Source organism: Heloderma suspectum, chromosome 3 (genome assembly GCF_057233095.1).
Source record: "Heloderma suspectum isolate Gila_16-S chromosome 3, 16-S_ref, whole genome shotgun sequence".
NCBI classification, from domain to species: Eukaryota; Metazoa; Chordata; class Lepidosauria; order Squamata; family Helodermatidae; genus Heloderma; species Heloderma suspectum.
Window position 1 is genome coordinate 203,307,745 of NC_139460.1, and position 22,074 is coordinate 203,329,818.

A 22,074-nucleotide genomic window follows, 5' to 3' on the forward strand; every position below is an offset into this window, starting at 1 on the left:
CCAAATGGGGAGGCCTGGCAAGCCAAATTGGCTCGCAACCCAAAGGTTCTCCATCCATGTCCTAGGAATTGAACATGGGGCTTCTGCACTCAGTGCATGTGCTCTTCCAAAGTGGTGATTCCTCCTATATCTCAGTGTCTTTTGTGAAACCCCGGCCAGAGAAGAAATCAATTAAAAATTACTTAAATGATGGACTTCGAATTAATTTCTATATGAATCTGTTGCATAGCCTGTTCTGGCCATGCTAGTATACCCTTAAAATATGGGTTTCTTCAGCAATTGTCTCACCTCTGTAAACCATTTTGCTTTTGTTCCTACATGCAGGTCTCCAACCTCTATCTCTATGACAGTGTGCTCATGTTGGCCAATGCCTTCCACAGAAAGCTGGAGGACAGGAAGTGGCACAGCATGGCAAGCTTGAACTGCATGAGGAAATCGACAAAGCCTTGGAACGGAGGCCGGTCCATGCTAGAGACTATTAAGAAGGTAAGAATAAGCAAAATGGAATCCAACTTACAAACTTGTACACTGGGCAGGCAAGCTACCTAAGGGACAGTACTAGGGATGTACGAAACTCACTTACTTTTTCGCGGAATCTTTCGCAGTGGGGGGGAGGTGCTCCATCCCTCCCCCCGGAATCCTTGACGTGGGGGGAGGCGATCCAGTCCTCCCCCCGGAATCCTCAACAGCCAGCGGTTCCGGCGGCGGCAGCGGCTCCAGTGGCTGGTCTCCTGGCCGGCCACAGCCGGGCTGCTGCCGCTGCCATTGCCATCCTGGCTTGCAGCCGTGATAGGGTATGTAAGAATTTACATAGCCTATCATGGCTGGGTAAAAAAACCGAAAAACAAAACCCAGCGTACGCAAATGGCAGCGGCTACGGCAGCCGCCATTTGCGTTTCCTTTTTTTTGCCGATTTATCTTACGTAAAGATAAATATTTACGTAAGATAAATCGGCGAAAAATAGGGAACGCAAATGGCGGCTGCTGTAGCCGCCGCCATTTGCGTACGCTGGGTTTTTTTATTTACCCAGCCATGATAGGCTACGTAAATTCTTACGTACCCTATCATGGCTGCAAGCCAGGACGGCAATGGCGGTGGCAACGGCTGGCCAGGAGACCAGCTGCCAGAGCTGCCGCCGCCGCCGCATCCGCCCTGGGTAAGTACCGTCCTGGGGGGATTCCACGGGGGGGGGGCGGGGGGGCAGGAGGCCGTTCCGCTGCGGATTCTGGGGGGCCAGATTCTTTAGAATTCTTTAGATTCTTTAGAATTCTCTGCTATCCCTAGACAGAACCCACCACATTGTTGTGGCATAGGGGAAATGAAAGTGCAAGCCAAGAAATAGACTGGGCAGGATTCAGGAAGAGTCTGGGTGGATCAAATAAAGTATGCTCAAGGGGGTTTGCAAGTACTCACAAGGAATGCTTACGAAGCCCAGATAGGTTTGTCTCTTCTTCCCACCTTCCCCACTTACCTTGGGCAAAGGGGAGGGAATAAAAGGTAATGGAGACTGTTCCAGGTGGCCAAGAGGACTATGTCCCATGACCCTTGGCAAGAAATGATACTCTTCATATCATTTGCTGCTGCCATAAGGTTTCTCATTGGTTACAAATGACCATGGAGTGCCATTAACTGTTGGGGATCATGAGACTTATAGTCCAGATCTTTCCTTTGCTCATCAGAGCCCTCCACCACCTGCTGTTTTCTCCTGTTTCTCCAAGGCAAGTTATTTTTTTCCTCAGGGAAGGGGGGTGGGGGACTGGTAGGGAGGGCAGACATGCAGTGTGAACCCTAACTGGGGGTGGGCCTGCTTCTGGTAGGCTATGCTCACCTTGAATTTGGGGCACTTTAATTTCAACAGGGGTGCCCACATTTTTGGGTACCACAGCTTTGAATACTCAACCTATCTGTAGTTGTAACTCTTAAACATGAAGAATGAAAGTCATTGTTTCATATTCTGGGATATCATATGGCCACTCCTGTCTAGGGTGGTCACGTGACCTCCTTTACAGAGGACAGTTCTCTATTTTGAAGACATCCTCTATGTGAAGGGCTGTCTTGTCCAAGTCTGGTTAAAAGATAAAGAACCATAAGAACTCTTGCCCATCAACAGTGTGCACCTGGACAGCAAATGGAACAGGCAGGTACACAGGTCACCTGGTCACAGACTCACAGTCTTCCACACTATGGTGAGATGTACTATATTTCTATTTAAATTATAATAACTATTTCTAAATGTGGATCTATAAATCTAAATTAGCATATACACATTTTATGCAAATCGCTATCCCCTTTTGTCTTCTCTTTTGGTGATGTGTTTCCTCTTTTTTGCTGATTCATAAGTGGCCACCCTAACCATGATACGGGAATTCAGATGTCAAAAACAAACCATGGTTAAGCATTATGACTATGTAAGGCCTCAGCAGAATTTTTTTAGATCCAAATAAGAAATGTTCTGCTTTTGCTCTGTTGGCAGGTCCTGCACAAGTTAATGCTTCCATAGCACTCAGAAGTATTAGATCGTCTTTGCCAACGTTCTCTGGTTTTTCCAGAAGATAGGTTCTTTTGTTTGAAGACTGCTGTGAGCGATTGTGGAGCTTATAATGGACTCTGCTACTTTCAATTTAATCACACACAGATTTGCAAATCGCTTTGGGATATGTATACAAGGAGCTTTGAAAAGCCAAACTGTCTTCTGGTCTTAAAATTGATGACACTGTTTCCTTAGGGTCATATCACTGGACTCACGGGTGTTATGGAGTTCAGAGAAGATGGTGCCAACCCCTACGTCCAATTTGAAATACTTGGAACCAGCTACAGTGAAACGTTCGGCAAAGATGTGCGGAGGGTAACAATCTTTGTCTTTTCTACTTCTTCTTTTCCCTTCTCACCAGAGGAGAATGACACTCTGCTTATCTGTGGAAAATGCTATCATTTTTGAACAAATGGTAGAAATGGTTTTGCTCACAGTGCTAAAGTCGTTACCTGTGGAAATAGTATTTTCTAATTCCTCACATACTTAAACCTTGAAAGATAACAATTTTAGACTGTCAGGAGGGAGTCTTGCAAATTGTTCTCAAATGTGCCGTATCCCTTAATATATTCCAATACCGACACTTTGAGAATAATAGTGCAAATGGTACAACTCTGTTCCTAGCTATTTCTAGGTGAATTATGGTATAACTAGCATAACTAAGACTTGTCCTAGTCAGGAAACTAAGTGGGGTATTAAATTTCTAGTCTCTTTAAAGCCTTCCAACAGAATCCAGAAAATGGCAAGAAATAGAGTAGTGGCGGGTGGCGAGGGGAGAGAGAGAGAGAACATTTTACTTAAAGAAAGGTGTGACTATGTCGCAAATGAGTGGGATGTATTTATTTATTTTATTTTATTTCTGAATGGCAGCTTGCATTAAAAATAAATCAAATACGATTACAATGGGGCCATTACACTTCAACTGTAACGTTAGCCGGATGGCTGCTTCTCTATTGGAGGAGCGGAGGTGCTTACGCCTTCTCCTCCAGATATTTTTTGCCCTGAAACTCTTCCCACTGCTCCTCACATCTGAGGGAGATTCTAGTTTCATCAAATACTTAGATTTTCTCATTGGGCAAATATTTATGCTCTTCTTCTCCAAGGTGGAAGATATACATCAAAAATAACCAGTTGAGAAACATGGCTTTCCTTTCATGAATATTGCTAGAGCCAAGAGATCGCAAGTAGGTAATGTTATGACCGCCACTTGGAGCAAGGTGGAGACTAAAACAACAAAGGCCATCGCTAAAGCAACCTGGGTTCTGGACCTCTGTTTACATGGTAAATAAATATCCAGAACACAGTGATAAGAGTGGGGGGTGGGAAGTTCCATGGGAAAATGGGTGGCAGGGAAAGGGTTAGGCACTCCCAACCCCCAATTCCCCACTGTGAACAACCTCTTTCCAATGGTTCTTTGAAACAGGGAAGCAGCTATCTAATTAACATTACACCCAGCTACAGTGTAACACATAGTTTGGGTTGTAGAAGGAAATAGACAAGCATGTGGAGCCTGATAATGTCAGAAACAATAACAAAAATTCACTTGGAGCCTGAGTGCAATATTATGTCTATAAGTCTGTGTGTTCGTGCTTGCATATTATTTTCATTTGGAGCTGTAAGATTTGGCTGGCTCAGGACTTGCTCTTTAGCCAGTCCTGTGATGTGATAACGGTGTTGGTTCTTGTTTCTTTAAAGCTGTTGTGGCCCAGTCAGGGTTTCAGGTTGGTCACTCAACAGAGACAGCATGTTCTCGTGTCTTGAATGATGTCCTTGTGGCCAAGTCCCAGCTCTGTACGTCGGTGCTGATGCTGCTGGATCTTTCAGCAGCATTTGATACTTTGGACCACGGGATACTCTTGGCTCGGTTGGCATCTCTGGGCATTGTGGGCATTGTGGGCATTGCTCTTTCCTAGTTGACTTCTTTTTTGTCAAATTGTTCTTTTTCAGTTTCTTTTTCTGGCACTGTTTCAGATTCTTTTTTGTTCGCAGTTGGGGTGCCTCAAGGGTCTGTCTTTGGACCTCATCTTTTTTCTCTCAATACCCTTCCCTTGGACTCCATTATTTCTGATTGTGGTTTTCAGCATCATATGTAAGCCGATGATACTCAGGTTTACCAGTCCTTACCATCTTGGGGAGAGAGAGTGGACATCGGTGGGAGATAGTTTGCTACAGATTTCTTTGTGAATGTCTGCCCAGTGCCTCAAGTTGAACATGGACAAAACTGAAATCTTGATTTTCCGCCCTGATCATCCTTCTCCTTTTCCGTCTTTACCTCCCCTTTGCCTTCAAGGTATTCAGCTTATCCCAGTCCCCATTGACAGGGTCCTGGGGGTCCTGGGGGATGATCATCTCTCGCTGTGCTCCTTTATGGAGAGCACAGCGAGGACTTGTAATTTCTACTTAATGAATATCTGCTGGATCCACAGATTCCTGTCTCAGGCAACTGCGGACATTCTGGTTCAGGCCTTAGCTGTTTCCTAGACTATTGCAATAGTCTTCTAGCAGGCCTCCCTCTTTCCTCTCTCTATCCTTTAATCTTGGTTCAGAACAATGTTTTCAGGACTGTTCTGGACCTTCCCCATTCTGTTCATATCACCTGTTATCGTAGGGACTTGCACTGGCTTCCATTGAAGGCCAGGGCCCTTTACAAGATTTTGGTCCTGGCCTTTAAGGCCCTAAGGTTGCATTACCCAGCCTATCTATCCTCTCTTCTGTCCTGGTATGTCCCAGGGCAGGCCACTAGATCCATGGGCCAGGCTGTTCTGACCCACTCTATCTCACGATGGTGGTGTCCTGTTATCACGCATTCCAGGACCTTGTCCTACAGCTGTGGAACTCCCTCCCCCTACCATTATGGCTAACTGAGAGTTTTGGAGGTGTTTGAAAAAGGTTTGAAAACATAGCTTTTAGAGAAGGAGGGGAGTGGTTGGTTGTTTCTGAAGTAAAGTATGCTGATGACCTTTATGTTTATTTGGGTTATTAAGACTATTGTTATTGTATTTTTGAGTTAAGTTGTACTAGAATCATTGTAATTATGTATTTCAAATTGTTGAGTTATTCTTTTATGTACAGCACTTTGTAACAAATGCATTATTATTATTATTTAATGTGCTATACACTAACGTAAACTGTGTGTTGGGCACTATATTGTATGCAGCCCATATTGGGCTGTGGAGATGGCAATAGACAGCATGTCCTATGCATCATATCCCTAAACACACACAGAAGAAAATCATTAGAGGTGCAATCCTATGCATGTTTAGACAGAAAGAAGTCCTACAATTCCAGCCCCAGCATGCCCCAGCCAGCTGTAGGTTGTAGGATTGTAGGATTTTTCCCTGTCTAAACATGCATAGGATTGTGCCCTAAGTGATTCTAATAAATAAGATTGTCAATTATTATTATTAGCTTGCCAGTTTCTTTCACAGCAGCCTGATGATGCAAAAATTTAGGAGGTGAAGATTATTCCATCATTGTATTGCCATGCTAGGGTTAATATATGCATGCCAAGGTGTTGTGAAAGGAAGATTTTGAAAAAAGGTGACTGGCGGTTGCAGCCCTATTCATAATTGTAAAATGGCGTAGTAGTAGAGTGAAAAAAAGGAGCTGGATCATTGGTGATCTTTTTAGGGCAGGGCAGACTACTAATGATAAAGCCTCATACAGACATTTTATATTCATTCCTCTTTTTGTGTGACACCTCATCAGGGACTGTAGGATTTGAACTGGGAACCTCAGGGTCTTAGGCTGGGGCCTAACATAGTGAACTACCACCGACTATGTGTGCTCCTCTGCAGGCACAGAAGGATATTGTTCCCTTCAGCACTTCAGGTGGTGTATAACCTGGGCCTGGAGCTTTTCTTAGTTATTTATTTAAAGTTTTTATATCCTGCTCCTCAGCCAAAATGTCTCCCAGAACAGCTTATCTGCAATCAGTAAAACAAGACAGTCCCTGCCTGAAGGCGTCTAGTCTAAAAAGACACAAGCAAAAAGGGATGGGAAGGGAATTCTACTCACTCTCACTAACTTAACCAACTCTGCCTGAATTCCTGTCACTGTCTCTCCTCATCCTAACTTGGAGTTAGCGTAATGAGATGTTTAAATTTAGTTGGACTCACTGGGGCCCACTCTGGATAATCTAATGCTAAACAGTTCATAAGATCAGATGGAGATCCTGATGGGTCACAAAAAATTCTAGAAAAATAGCTTTCCCATATCTGGACTGAAATCCAACAGTCAAGTAAACCTGTCCTACTTTTTGAAGGGCCTGTAACTAAATCCCCAAATACGTTGTTATTATTTGAATGTGAAGCATTTATCAATCATTCCCATTTCTCTCTTTGTGCCATACTTCTCTTTTTTAGCAATTGTTCTTTTATATTTATTTTTCTCATTATGGAAGAGTATTTCATGTATTTTTATGATAAAAGTGGTATGGAGAATGAATCTGGTTTTTCAAATGTCAACACTCTTTGTCATACCAAGGTTTTGATATTTTCTGTTGCTTGTAATACTCTGCTTTTCCAAAGCTATTTGAATACTCTGAGTAAGATTTACATAAGACTGTGAAGTATCAACATATTGAGCGTTGGCTATTTGCTGATTTAAGTTTTAGAAACAGAGGAGTTAATACTTTTTGTAACCTTTTTGTCTACAACTTTTGACCATCTAACTTGTTTGTGACAACATAAATTATTTGTATCCGAAGTAGGGAGAAAGAGAGAAGGGCAAGGTTTAGAGAAATAATGAATGTTAATGACTAGAGGAAAATGATGGCTATCTCTGTGATCTCCTACAAAGAATATCCCAAATCTAATGTTTCAGCTGAGGTGAAATAAGAACATAATACTAGTAACATTTCTTGCAGAACTGAATGTATATTCACCAAGACTATCATGAGGAAAAGATTCGTTTACATTTAGGATAGTTTTACCAAAGCAAATAAAGAATTTTACTGAACAAACCCCAACATGATTTATATGTAGATTTTTTTGGAGAACCTTGTGTATGGAAGAAGACCCCCCAAGGAATAATTGCAGTTGCATATTTTAAATTGTGTCAGAGAGGAGTCATCCCCCCTTATCTTTGTATTAAAATCTCCAACCAAAAGAAGTTAGGCAAGGGGATATTGAGATTCTAGTTTCATCACATATAGATGTTCCCATTGACCAATATTTCTGCTCTGCTCCTCCAAGATGGAAGATAAAAATTAAATCATCCTTCCCCAACATGGTGCTCTCCAGAAGTATTGGATGACAAGTCCCATCATCTCCAGTGGCCATGCTGGTTGTGGATTATGGGAGTTGTAGTCAAACACATCTGCAGGGTACCAGTTTGGGGAAATAAAAATCAACAGTTGAGAAACACTGGGCAGTATCCAGCACTGCTGCTCCACCTAAACTATTGATGTATCAGTAGCATAAGTGACCACTAGCCGCATACTAATAGCATTAGCTGGCACAACAGGTTTTCTGGGGAAACCCATCATACCAGCTTATGCTATTGGCGTACTGCTAGAGGTCCTTTACGCTAGTGGTACGTCAATAGCATAAGACGAGTGCCAGTGTTGGATACTGCCCATTATGTTTAGTATTACAAGGGCCAAGGGATCACAAATAGGTAAAGATATGATCTCAACTTGCAGCTGGGTGGACAGTAAAAGACAATCAAGTCTGGCATCCTTCAGACTGTCTACTAGGGATGTACGAAAGTTTACCTGATCCCAAAAGTTGATTCGCGGTGGGGGGGAGGCGCTCCATCCCTCCCCCCGAAATTCTGGCTGGGGGGGAGGCGCCCCATCCCTCCCCCCTGAAATTCTGGCCGGGGGGGAGGTGCCCCGTCCCTCCCGCCGCGAATCCTGTCCTGCCGGGATGCAAATGGCGGCGGCCGTAGCCGCCGCCGTTTGCGTCCCTGCAGTCAGCCGTGATAGGCTACGTAAACATTTACGTAGCCTATCACGGTGTTTTTTAAAAATCTAGCCGTGATAGGCTATGTAAATCTTTACGTAGCCTAACACTTCTTTTTTTTTTTTAACTTGGAAATGGTGGTGGTGGCAGCCGGTCGGAAGACCGGCCGCCGCTGCCACCACTGAACCACTGCTGAACCGCCGCCGGAGCCGCCGCTGCCAGGGACATTCGCACAAGGTAAGTCTCGTCCGGGGGGGCAGACCATTTCTCCACCAATTTTGGGGGGCCGAATGCGCTGGCATTCGGCCTCCCCGAGATTCGTGGAGAAATTCTCTGACAGCCCTAGAAGTGGCCAGCACAGAATTAGTGGCATGCCTGTTCAAAATAATTTCCTCATCTGTCGAGGTTCCTTGAAGCATTACTACATCAAAATGAGACTGAAAGTCCCAAAACTCTTTTTCACTAACTTTCCCCTTCTATCTAGCAATACTCAAAGATAATAGTTTAGGGTAAAAACCCAATTCTTTCCAGGGAGTTAGTTATTTCTATTTAAATTATCAAGTGTCCTAAATAGATAATTAAGCACACTACCATTCCTGGCTAAGGGGTAGTTCAGGGCTCTCTCTGTTGAGAAGGGTCACACACACACCCCGGAGACCCCTGCTTTGATGCCTCTAAAGATCAGTTTATACAAGTATTTCTAGAAGCTAATGAATTTACACCTGGTGTAGTAAAAATATCATACAGTAAATCAGGTTGATCACATTGTTTCGAGGCATCAATCAGAGTAAAAGTGCCATTTGAATTTATTTTACCAGTAGGGACTAACGTAATAGAAGGGCCTTAATGTAACTCAGACTGCAAGTAAAGTTTTGATAGAGGTGAAGATTTAAGATTTACAGAAAGGTCTTGAAGTCTTTTCTTTAAATGGAAGAGCTTTTTAGCAATATACTTCTGCTTTTCATGGGGAAGTTCAGAGTACCCCCCAATTAATGCTACTTCACCAGAATCAAAAATAGAATAGGATATATCTTCAGTTCCAGTCTGACAGGCAAAACTCTCAACAGACAGAGGTTTCCTTATGATTTTGTCAGCTTTCCAAATTACTAAGCTTAGATGTAGCCTCAGAGCCAGAGAGTTTATCTCACTCAGTCAAATCCTTTATTACCTCTCTTAGGGGATCTCTACACCTCAAGTTTATTGTGCATTCATGGTTGCTCACTCACTGAATTGTGCGGGTGCATTACATGACGTTGTCATTGTCCAGTCATTATTCCACTTTTTCCTCCCACCTATCCCATGTTTTCCTCAAATGGAAAAAATGGGGTATTTCTCCAGATATGTGCAAATGGAGCACCATGTCCTCCCCGTGTATTTCTCCCCTAGTGTGAATGAAGTGCTAAGTGCGGTTGTTGGGGGTGTGGCCATGATGTCAAAGGTAGTGACAAAGGTCTGATGGTGGGGCATTCAGCCTTCCCACGCCTGAATCATTTTGGCTCCTCGCCATTTTCAGCCTGCCTGTTCAAAACAGAGCAGCAGTGAGGGGGCAGCGGCAGAGCTAGGGATGTCAGAGAATTTCACCACGAATCTCGGGGAGGCCGAATGCCAGCGCATTTGGACCCCCAAAATTGGTGGGGGAACGGTCTGCCCCCCCTGCCCCCCTTGGGATGGGACTTACCTTGGGCGGATCTTCCTGGCGGCGGCGGCGGCTCCGGTGGCAGTTCGGCGGCGGTGCAGCGGTGGCGGCTGCAGCTGCAGTGGCCGGTCTTCTGACCGGCTGCTGCCGCCACCATTTCCATTTAAAAAAGAAACAAAAAACAAAAAAAGTGATAGGCTACGTAAAGATTTGCATAACCTATCATGGCTAGATTTTTAAAAAACACCGTGATAGGCTACGTAAATGTTTACGTAGCCTATCACGGCTGATTTAAAAGAAAAAGAAAAAACGCACGTACGCGCGGTTTTTTTCTTTTAAATCAGCCGTGATAAGCTACGTAAACATTTACGTAGCCTATCATGGCTGACTGCAGGGACGCAAACAGCGGTGGCTACGGCTGCCACCATTTGTGTCCCTGCTAGCCAGCCGCCGGATATCCGGCCGCTGGCGGAGCCGGCTGGCGGCTCTGCAGAATCCCTGCGGAGCGGAGCCGGCCGGCCAGAATTTCGGGGGGAGGGACGGAGTGCCTCCCCCCCCACCTCGAATCAATTTCACAAAAAGGTAAGTGACTTTGTACATCCCTAGGCAGAGCAGAGGAGCAGCAGAGGGGCTGAGCGGCAGGGACTGGCCAAAAGCATGGAAGCGGGAGGCAAGGCCCAGGGAGATTGGTGGGGGGGGGGCTGTCCACGTCTCAGTCCCCATCCACCAGTAATATGCAAGGGGAGAGAAAGGGGCAGGAACCCAGGAGCAAGTATCGCTGAACCTGGAGCATGTGTAATGCCTCTTCACAGAAACAACGCTATGGGAATGGCCATCTACAGAGAAGGAAGCGAGTGTAAAGGGAATCACTTGTGATCCTGCATTTAAAACGGAAGCAGAAAGCCCTGTTTTAAATGCAGGCTTTTAGGCTGATGTAGAAATCTCCGTAGCCTTTCCTCTTTGTGAGTAGGAATAACATTTCATTTGGGTAACAGAGCTTTTAACTTTTTATTAATACAAATATTTTGAAGAAATGACCTCTTTCTCTTCACAAAATGCTTTAGTTCTCATTAACAGAGAAAGTATCCTGGAGACTCCAGTGAGGGAAAGCCCAACTTCCTAGGTAATCAGTTCTCTTGTCAAATTGCCGTTAACCATTAAGAAGTTTCTCCTAATGTTCTACTGAAATCTATCCTGCTACAACTTAAGTCATTAGATCTAGCCATCCTTTCTGGGGCAGCAGAGTACAACCATTTGACTTCTTTTATGTAGAATCTCTACAAGGGAGAGCTCTTCACTTAGCATAATTAATTAAAGCGGCAAATCAGTGCATGCTTTCCTGGGAATACATCCGATTAAACACAATGGGACTTATGTCTGAGTAAACATGCATAGGATTGCATTCGAAGTCATAATGTATGTGGACTTTTTCCTCTTTTTTTGGTGCTTCTCATTGATTGCTATTTTAATTTATTGTTTTCAGGTGCTTCATTATTTGACTGATATGGATTTTATTTGGGTCTCATTTTACATTATCCCTGAGAGCTTATAGCTATAGGCCAGGTCAGTAATAAATGTTAGAAATACATAAACAGAGTAACATAAGCACAAAATAATCAGGTCCATGTTCCAAGGAGGTTAGAACCCCAAGTAAGTTTATATCAGGGATTGGGAATCTCAGGCCCATATGACAAATCCAGCCCTCCAGGGTTCCCTAGATGGCCACACCCCTTTGCCCTGGCCCAGCCCCTTTCATCTGACGTCCAACTGTTCAGTGGTTTTCTGGGTTTTGTGCACATCCCCCCCCCAAAAAAATCTAAATGGTTGAAATGCTTCTCCTGAGGCTTAGTTACTGCTGGCAGTAAGAGCTTTACGCTACATTATGCTGGTGTTTGGGGCCACACCCCTTTTGCCTTTGGCCCCACTCACCGCTGGAATGCGGCCCCTGAGAGCATCTCCAAAATGGAATTTGGCCACCAGGCTGAGAGAGGTTCACCACCCTTGATTTATGGGGCCAGTGTTTGGATGTTTTGTCATATTTCCTGCAATGTGATGTTGCAGCTAGGGGTGAAAATGTGCCATGCTATCCCCACAAAAAATAGAGGCTTGATTAACCCAGATGACATGAAAGGGACTGGTTTGTGGAAAGCAAACTCAGACTTAATCTAGGTAAGAGAGAAGTACTGTGGGCTGGAGGATTGTCTGATGCAGGCCAGGAGTAGGTGCACTGCTTTTCAGGGTGTGACATTTCCCCTGAAGTCTCAAGTTCACAGCTTGAGGCTGCTCCTTGATCGAATGCTGCTTTTAGAGGTTCAGATGGCAGCAGCAATTAAAAGCTCCCTTTACCAACTTCAGCTGGTACACCCACTGTGACTGTACCCTTTCCAAGGACAAGTTAGACCCAGTCATGGTAATTCATGCTCTGGTGCAGACTGGACTAGTGTAAAAGGTTCTCTATGTGGGGCTGCCTTTGAAAACAGTCTGGAAGCTTCAACTGGCACAAAATGCTCCCACCAGTTTGCTGGCAGCAACTGGCTGGCTGGGACTGGTCTGTTCATTTCTGGGCTCAGTCCAGGATGCTTGTTTTTTACCCTTTAAAGCCCTAAACTGCTTGGGAACTGGGTATCCTAAGGACTGCCTTCTCCCAACAGTACCCCCTTGTGCACTCTGTTCAACATCTGAAATCCTGCTCCAGGTGCACCCACCAAGTAAATTCACTGGATGTCCACTAGGAGCACGGCTTTATCCATACTGGCATCAGTTCCTTTCCCCAGGCAAGCCAACTCATGATTACAAGGTTAGTTCATTTTGTTGCCTCCTTGTTCCCCTACCCTGCTATATGAGTTACATCTTATTCTTCTGACCATAGTTGTTGTTTTATTTAGTTTCCACTGAAATGACTATACTGTTTAATTGTGTTATGCAGCTGAATAACATTCATTTTGGGTTTTTATTGTCTACTTTGATGTTTTATAGATTGTTTCGTTAGACATTCTGAATTATTTATAAGATCAAATGGGATTGATTTTTTACAAATAAATAAATGAATAAATGCACTTCTTTTAGATTTGTAAGGCTGAGACTTTCGACAGACCCTTTCAGAGTGAGGATCTCAAATATGTAGCCTTTGGGGACTGAAGCCACTAAAATGAAGATCGACTGTATGAGAGCTGTGCTGGCTGCTTGAGATTCTGCAATGTGAATTAAGTAATAATGATTGGGAAAGGTGGGCCAGGAACACGTGGTGGTTGTTGTTGTTGTTGCTGCTGTTGTTGTAATCAAGAAAGTATATCTTGAGAAATGCCCTGTCAGAAAAGAAAGGACTCAGCAGTTAATTGAACTTGTGCTGATATGTTTTTGAGTGAGGATATGGGGAGAGGGAGAAGGGGAGAGGGAGGAATGTTGGAGCCAGATGGAGATGGAGGCGGGGAAGCAACCAGAGGAAGATAAATTGATGTGTTGTTGAACGCAAGTAAACTTCAAGGATGACGAGTTGAGGTAAAGCCCATCGCCTTTTTTTCACTGACGTATTTCATGGTACTCTGTATTTTTATAGTGATTAGTGCTTGCACTTGTAGAAATTATTCCCATCCCGTTATCTTTACAAGTGTTCGTTTGTCCATCCACCCATGCATCTTTAATAAAGCAAGAAGAAAAGAAAATTCTGGTGGTGGAGCCCTCAGGTGCAACTCAAATTAGGTTGGATGCAACTCACTTGTGGGTTCTAACCCACCAGTTAAGACCAATGCATTATAATACACATTTGTGAAATCTTATGCCTTATTTGAATTTATTTAGTTTTTCAGCAGTGTCTTTTCTTTTCTTTCTAAAGCAAGTCTTTTCTGTTGTTTCTCAAGCTGACTGGAAGGGAGGCAGAATTACCATCTCAGACACATGCTGTATTTTAGAAGAAACATTCTGTTTTGAGTGATAACTATCATTGGTGATCTATTTATGTAATTTCATATACCTTTTCAAGCTTCGTTTTCCTGAAATATCATCTGTTTCTTAAAATCAGCCTTGCTGTTTCCTTTAGCACTTTCCCAAGCAGCTGGCAGCAATCACTTTTGGTAGCACTTGTGATTTCACTCAGTAGCAGCTGAAATCTTGCTTGCTAACTCTGGTGCTTTCTTTGCTGTTACTGTTTTAGAAGAAATGTCACAATTGATAAAGCAGCCAAGTTTTTGTTTTAACACGAGACACAATGTTTAGGGACATCTGCCATATAAAGCCGGGCCCATTTTTTAAAAAACCTGAAAGTAGTATGATGGAGCCAGCTGGAGACAGACAATAATTTTAAGAGTGTTGATGGAGACAAAATAGAGACATTGTTATTTGTCATGTAAATGACTGTTCCATTGTTGTCACTGGTCAAACAACTTTTGGTGGTCCTTGAAGCAGTTGAAAGATCTGCATCACCTTTTTACCAGTCACAGTGGTGGGCTGAATGTGCACAATAAGGGCAATGATGCTTCTGTCACACTGTCTTCAGTACCCAGAGAAGAACATAAGAAGAGCCATGATAGATCAGACCAAAACATTCTGCTCCCACAGTGGCCAACTTAGATGCCTATCGAAAGCACACAAACAGGACATGAGTGCAACAGCACTCTCCCACTCAAGTTCCCCAGCTACTGCTGTTCAGATCCTTCTCATTAGAAGGATGAGAACTTCTCTCTTATCAGATACCTCAGTGAAAAAAAACCCTGAAGCAATTGCACTCCCTTTGTATCAGTACCTGAAGCTACGTCACTTTCTTAGCTGGACTTTCATCAAGCAGGAAGCCAAGTGTCAACTCATTTCTTCTGAATCCTTCATTAGAAGCTGCTGTTTCTTTGGCTAAAGGTCTGATATCTTCTAATATCGTCCAACTGCCTTTATTGGAAGACAGTCAGTTCTATGTACAGGTGTTAGAGGGTGGCTTAGGTGAATCTATGGAAGAAAATGATTGGCAGTGTATCTGGACAGTTATTGCAAATTTATCGATCAACACTAAGGAAGCACAATACAAAGTTATCAGTACATCACCTCTGCAAAGCTTCACCTTCTACATCCAAATTTTAGTCAGTATTGTTGAGAGTGATATTGTCAATTTGGCTCATACTTTCACCTTTGGTTTCAACAGTGTGGGAGTTCTGGAACATGGTTGCAGATTATTGCCAGGAATTTCTCCATATTAGACCACAGGCAACTCTGAAAGCTATACTTCAGTATTTTGAACCCAATGACATTGGATTCCTGTATAAAGACCTTCTTAAGCATTTATATACAGCAGCAAAGTCATGTGTAGTAGTGCTGTGCACAGACCCCCTGATCCACTTCAGATGCCACTTGGGATCCTCTGAAGTGATCCCTATCTGCCTCGTATTGATTCGGACCCCCTCCACTTTGACTCAGATCCGAATCCAAAGCAAAGTTTGGATATCCAGATCTCCTTTTTGGGGTGTTTTCCCATTGACTTGCATGGGAAAACACAAATGCTCATAACGTTCTTAGGATAAAGGCATGACATTTGGAGACCTCTCCATCCCCCTGGAAAGGAGGCCACCTGCAAAATTTCAGAAAGTTTGGCCCAGTGGTTTTTGTGCTAGGCGGAGTTAAAATCAGATGTTTTCCACAGAAACTCTAAAAGCAAAGAGCTGCAACATCTCCCTGTTTCCACACACACACGTGACACCTTGGCCTCTCCCAGCCCCCCTCGAGGGCATTGCATCTCAAAAAGCCCAGGCAGTTTGGCCCACTGGCTTGTGTCCTAGGCGCTGGTGAAATTTGATTTTTTCCACAAAAATTCCCAAAGAAAAGAGCCATAACTTCTCCCTGTTTCCATGGATGTGCGTGACACCTGGGCCCCTCCCAGCCCCCTTGAGGGCATCCCACCCACCAAAGCCAAGGCATTTTGGCCCACTGGCTTGTGTGCTAGGTGCAGGTTGAATTTGATATTCCCAGAAACTCAGACCAAACTCAGAAGGGAAATTGTGTTGAAGCAGAGATCACTATCCCTAATCTCTGCTGCAGGTTTCTTTGAAGTGCAAAACAACCCTTATTCAGAAGAATCACCAACTCAGCTTCTCTATGGCTGAATACTAGGGATGGCGGAGAATTTCTCCCCGAAGCTTCGGGGGGCCGAGCGCCAACGTGTTCGGCCCCCCAAACAAGTTTTGGGGAGAAATCCTCCGCACCCCCCGCACCCCGCACCCCCCCCGGGACGGGACTTACCTTCGCCGAATGTCCCTCCCGGCGGCGGGTCCGGCCGGCGGTTCGGCGGGTGTTTGTGCGGGGCAGGAGCAGCAGCCGGTCTTTCGACCGGCTGCTGCCGCCGCCATTCCAATAAAAGAAAAAAAAACACGCCCCCGTGATAGGCTACGTGACGATTAACGTAGCCTATCACGGCTAGATTTGCAAAGTCAGCCGTGATAGGCTACATAAATCATCACGTAGCCTATCACGGGTGACTTAAAAAAAAAAAAAAAGCGCGTATGGATAATGGCGGCCCCCATAGGGAGCTGCCATTCGCGTTCCTTATTTGGTCGCTGTAGTCTACGTGAAGATTTACGTAGACTACGGCGAAAATAAGGGCAACGCTATTTGCATTGCCCTTATTTTCGCCGTAGTCTACGTAAATCTTTACGTAGACTACAGCGACCAAATAAGGAACGCGAATGGCGGCTCCCTATGGGGGCCGCCATTTGCGTACGCGCTTTTTTTTTTTTAAAGTCACCCGTGATAGGCTACGTGATGATTAACGTAGCCTATCACAGCTGACTTTGCAGATCTAGCCATGATAGGCTACGTTAATCGTCACATAGCCTATCACGGGGGCGTTTTTTTTTTTTTTAAACTTTTGAGTTTGCGGCCGGGCGAAGCGAGGCGCCTCCTCCCCGGCCTGAATTTCGTCCGGGCGAGGTGGGAAGCCTCCCCGCCCGGCCTGAACTTCACGGGGGGAACAGCGAAGCGCCTCCCCCCCACCGCGAAAAGCTTCGAGGACAGGTAAGTGACTTCCGTCCACCCCTAGCTCAGAGACGCCTTGCAGTGGCGGCACACGGCACTGCTGGGATCTGCTCCCAACTCAAAGTGGTCCCATACAATTCTGCACCGACGTTTCGGGGGAGGAGGAGATGCAGACTGCCTGCCTTGACTTGGGGGGGACACCACATGAGTGGGGGGAACATTCAGTGGAAGAAGGATCAGGTGCCGGAGCCTCTGCCTGCATTTCCTCCTCCAGCACACCCTGGAGGGTCTCCTCCTCTTCGCCCTCCACCATGCTGAGGATGTCACCTCTGACCTAACATCCATCAGCAGGCTCCCCTCTTTCACTACAGAAGGAGTGCTGCTCCGCCTTGGGCAAGAGTGCGGCTACGGCACTCGCCCACGCCAGCCTCCCCGAACAGAGAGAACGCCACTTCCCCAGTGTTCAGATCAGCCCTAAATCACTCAGCCATAAAGTAGCTCCAAGAGGATGTGGACAAGGCACTTGGAGAACGCTGTCCAACCACGTGTACTCTTGATCCTTGGCTTCTGACATTTTAGCATCTTACATCAAGCTGAAGGAGACTGACCAGGTGGATCCAGGGGGTTATTACTGCCTCACAGCGGGTCAGAGGTCCTGGCTGCCTTGAAGTAGGCAGTTGTGAGGCTGGTTCTTAAGAAAGCCTCACTGGACCCAGAAGACTTTAATAACTATCATCTGGTTGCAAATACCCCCTTTGGGGGCAACGTGCTCAAGAGGGGGTGGTGTCCACCAGCTCCAGGGTCTTTTGGATTAAACAGGTTATCTAGATCCATGTCAGTCTGGATTTAGGCTGGAGTTTGTCACTGAGACAGCCTTGGCCACCACAATGGATGACCTCTGTTGGGAGAGAGACAAGGACAGTGTGATTCTGTTGATTCTCCTTGACCTCTCAGCAGCTTTTGGTGCCATCGACGATAGGCCAGTTCTGGGAATTGGGGCTGGGCACCATGGTAATACAGTGGTTCCACCCTTACATGCAGGATTGGTTACAGAAGGTAGTATTGGGAGACTTCTGGTCAACCCCATGACTTTGAGCTGTGGAGTCCTGCAAGATTCCATCTTGCCGTCCGTCCCCCCCCGCTTCTACACATCTAAACATCTATATAAAGCTGCTGGCTGAGGTCATTCAGGGATTTGGAGTGAAGTGTCATCAATATTCTGATGACAACCAGGTCTATTATCTGAATCAGGTGAGGCTGTGGACATGCTGAGCTGCTGACATGACTCAGTCATGGGACGGATAAGGACTAATAAAGTGCAACTAAATCCTGACAAGATGGGGGCCATGTGAGCTGGTGGTTTCTAGGTCTGTAAAATTGGTGTTCAACCCATTCTGGATGGAGTTGCACTCCACCTGCTAACATCACAGCAAGATAGCAGCAGGGAGGTTGTTGGGCATGCCCCTCTGCCCCTGAAAAATATGAACGGTGGCTTTCCGTTTGTAAGTGTTGCGCAACCACAGAAGAAGCAGGTTGCAACACCGCATGGGAAGAAAGGGTCACCAGATTGCTCAGGCAATTGGCCCAACTGTTCTCTCTCTTCTCACACTGTGCAGCAAGTGACTCATAGGATAGTGCTGGCTTTGAAGAGGGAAAATCGAGTGACTCCATCTCTTCCAGCCAAGGCTGTGCTTGGAGAACTGGCTGGAAGAGACAGAGAGCATCAGCAATTGGGTGGTATAGAAATGAAATGAATGAATGAATGAATACACCCAGTTGCCTAGGAAATTGGGTGACTCTCTCTTCTCTTCCAGACCCCACTGTGCTGAGACTTTGCAGCACATGATTGGCTCTCACATACACACACTTGCAGCCAGTGCTGTGCTACAGACTAGAAGAGATACACTACCTTTCCTTGGCCCATACTGCAAATGTTGCCCTTCTCCCCCCACCCCCACCTGTATTAATTAGTTAGGCTGCAAAGCTAGGTCTGGAGGTTTGGCTCAGTTCTACTTTCCAGGGCGGTAAAGATGAATGGAAAAGACCTCCATCACATTATGATTGTCACCACCTTAAGTCAGCCTTCCCCAACCTGGTGCCCTCCAGATGTTTTGGAGTACAATTCCCATCAGCCCCAGACAGCATGGCTAATGGTCAGGATAGCTGGGAGTTGTAGTCCAAAAGCTCTGGAGGGCACCAGGTTGGGGAAGTCTGCCCTAAGTCATACAATGCTGCAGAATTAGGACCTAATGTTGTAGTGTCCTCTGACACTGATCTTATTCCTGTTGCAGAGTAAGTTTTGTCTGACCACACCTGAGACAGAAGACATCTGCAAGCTTTAAACAGGTCCCTTACTTAATATTAACAGGCATCTTCTTGTTACAACTAAAACAGGCAAAGTAAGTAGCCAAAAGTGAAACCAAAGCCAGCACCCCAACTCCCCACATGCATTAATCATGCATTAATCACTGCTAGACAGTGGCTAGACGGCCATAGGATATGCTGTTATCTGGGAACCGACCTCCCCTTGCTTCTGCGCTGCCTTGGAGGCAGTGTGGGACCCTGTCCTCCATGCTCTCAAGAGCAGCGCAGAGCAGCCTGAAAGGGGCGGGGCTGGGGGCGTTCTGGGGCGGGGAGGGCGTAGCTGCCTGTACAACACATCCTATGTGTCATACAGCAGCCCCCTTCCCTGCTCTGTCCTCCTGCGGCTAGATAGCCACAATCGGCTGTCTAGCCGAAAAAGCAGGGCAGGAGAAGTGCAGAGGGAACAATCCCCTCCGTGCTTCTCCTGCCCTGCTTTGGATAGGCAGTTGCCTCCAAGTTCAAAGGTAGCCACCTATCTAGATAGGATTGCACGCGTAGTGGCTTTTCAACCAGTTATTTCCCCCTTCCTACAGTGGGTTTTAATGGCTGTTGCTTATTCCAACAACTCCTCAGTTAAGTCTCATTCGAAAGATTCTTATTTCTATTTAAAGGTCTGCTGCCAGTCAAACTTTTTCCCTAATACAGTGCCAACGTCACTAGACTCCTTTTCTCCAATTCTTGTAATCACTGGTCTGGCACCTGACTATTTTTTTAAAAGAACTCTTGCACTTGCTATTATAATTATTGGTATCTAGCATTTGGAGCCAACTTCCTTTTCTCCCAGAAACCATTGATTTCAGTGGCACTACTTCAGATTTACACTGTCGGAATCTAAGTCAGAATGGACCTTTTCTAGTACAGCAAGTCAAATTCTTGACGTACCTAATGGCATATTACCTCCAAACTGCACCTGATTATAGTATTCATCACTTTTTTGAGTTTTTTCAGATCTGCTAGCTTCTCCCATATATCCTCCTGACAGCTACTTCAAATTATCAGCATCAATGAATCCTGAAACTGATGTTACAGAAAACTTTATGTGTGTTAAAGGGATGAATGCTGCCCTAGTTTAATCTAGGGATGTACGAAAATCACTTACCTTTCGGGGATTATGCTAATGGTTGCGGGGGAGGCATTCTGTCCCTCCCTCCGGAATCCTCGCCGGGGGGGAGGCGCTCCGTTCCTCCCCCCCCCCCGGGATCCTGGCTGGCCAGCTCCGCTCCGCAGGGATTCTGCAGAGCTGCTGGCCGGCTCTGCCAGCGGCTGGACATCCGGCCGCTGGCTAGCAGGGACATAGCCGCCGCCGTTTGCATCCCTGCAGTCATCCGTGATAGGCTACGTAAATGTTTATGTACCCTATCACAGCTGATTTAAAAGGAAAAAAAACGCGCATACGCAAATGGCGGCGCTCATGGGTGCTGCCATTTGCGTTCCTTATTTTGGCACGTCTTAGTCTACGTAAACATTTACATAGACTAAGACGGTGAAAATAAGGGGAATGCAAACTTATTTTCGCCATCTTAGTCTACGTAAATGTTTACGTAGACTAAGACGTGCCAAAATAAGGAACGCAAATGGTGGCGCCCATGGGTGCCGCCATTTGCGTACGCGAGTTTTTTTTCCTTTTAAATCAGCCATGATAGGCTACGTAAACATTTACGTAGCCTATCACGGTGTTTTTTAAAAATCTAGCCGTGATAGGCTACGTAAATCTTTACGTAGCCTATCACGGTTTTTTTTTTAACTGGAAATGGCGGCGGCAGCAGCCGGTCGGAAGACTGGCTGCCGCTGCCCCGCCGCCGCCCCCCCGCCGCCGCCCCGCCGCCGCCCCGCTGCCGCCCCACTGCCGCCGCGCCGCCGCTGCCACCGAACCGCCGCTGACGCCAAACCGCCACCACCGCCAGGAAGGTCCGCCCAAAGTAAGTCCCGTCCTGGGGGGTGGTGGGGGGTGGCAGACTGTTCCGCCACCAATTTCGGGGGGCCGAATGCGCTGGCATTCGACCTCCCCGAGATCCGTGGCGGAATTCTCTGACATCCCTAGTTTAATCATCCTTCTGTGTAATTTGCTGGTGTGTTTTCCTTTGGAGAGAGGGGGGTTTATGACACACATTAAGATGCAAATATGCATGCAATTCTTTGCAGGTGGATATCTCTGAGTCTATAATTCTAGTATGCAGAGGAACTACTGTTAATAGTGCATTAATGTATGAGATAGTCAAAACTTCTTTTTTTAAAGAGGGCAGCAAAGAAACAAACTTAAAAATAAGGATAAGTGTGGTAGCAATAATACAATCTAGCACATTATACCAGCTACCACTACCAGTTACCTAGGAGCACTGAGAACTCTTATTGTTAGGTCTATCAACTGATTAATCATATGGTAACTACTTAATCACCTGTTAACAAATTAACCTATAAATATATGTATGAGGGCTGTTTATTATGAAAGCCAATGCCTGTAATCATAGGCAAAGGTAAAACAAAAAGATATACTTTATATGGCATGCCATCAGCAATAATATATAATAAATGGAAGGTTAATTAAATAATACATTTGATTACATTTAAATAGATTTTGCATCGCTAAAACTTCACAGGCAATCACAAAACAACTTCCTTCAGCAACTCAAAATTTAATAAGTAAAAGTTGCCACTAACTGTTGGAAGGGAAAGGCATCTTTAATACTTA

General features: G+C 45.4%; 1 protein-coding gene across 1 annotated transcript in view; it reads left to right on the forward strand.

Moving 5' to 3' along the window:
- The window catches only part of GRID1 (glutamate ionotropic receptor delta type subunit 1), a 1,081,869-nt gene that overhangs the window by 927,634 nt on the left and 132,161 nt on the right, over positions 1-22,074 (forward strand). Inside the window, exons 6-7 of the mRNA XM_084841879.1 lie at positions 325-486; positions 2,727-2,846. Of these exons, the coding sequence (XP_084698005.1) occupies positions 325-486; positions 2,727-2,846 (282 nt within the window). The remainder of the gene's footprint in view (positions 1-324; positions 487-2,726; positions 2,847-22,074) is intronic.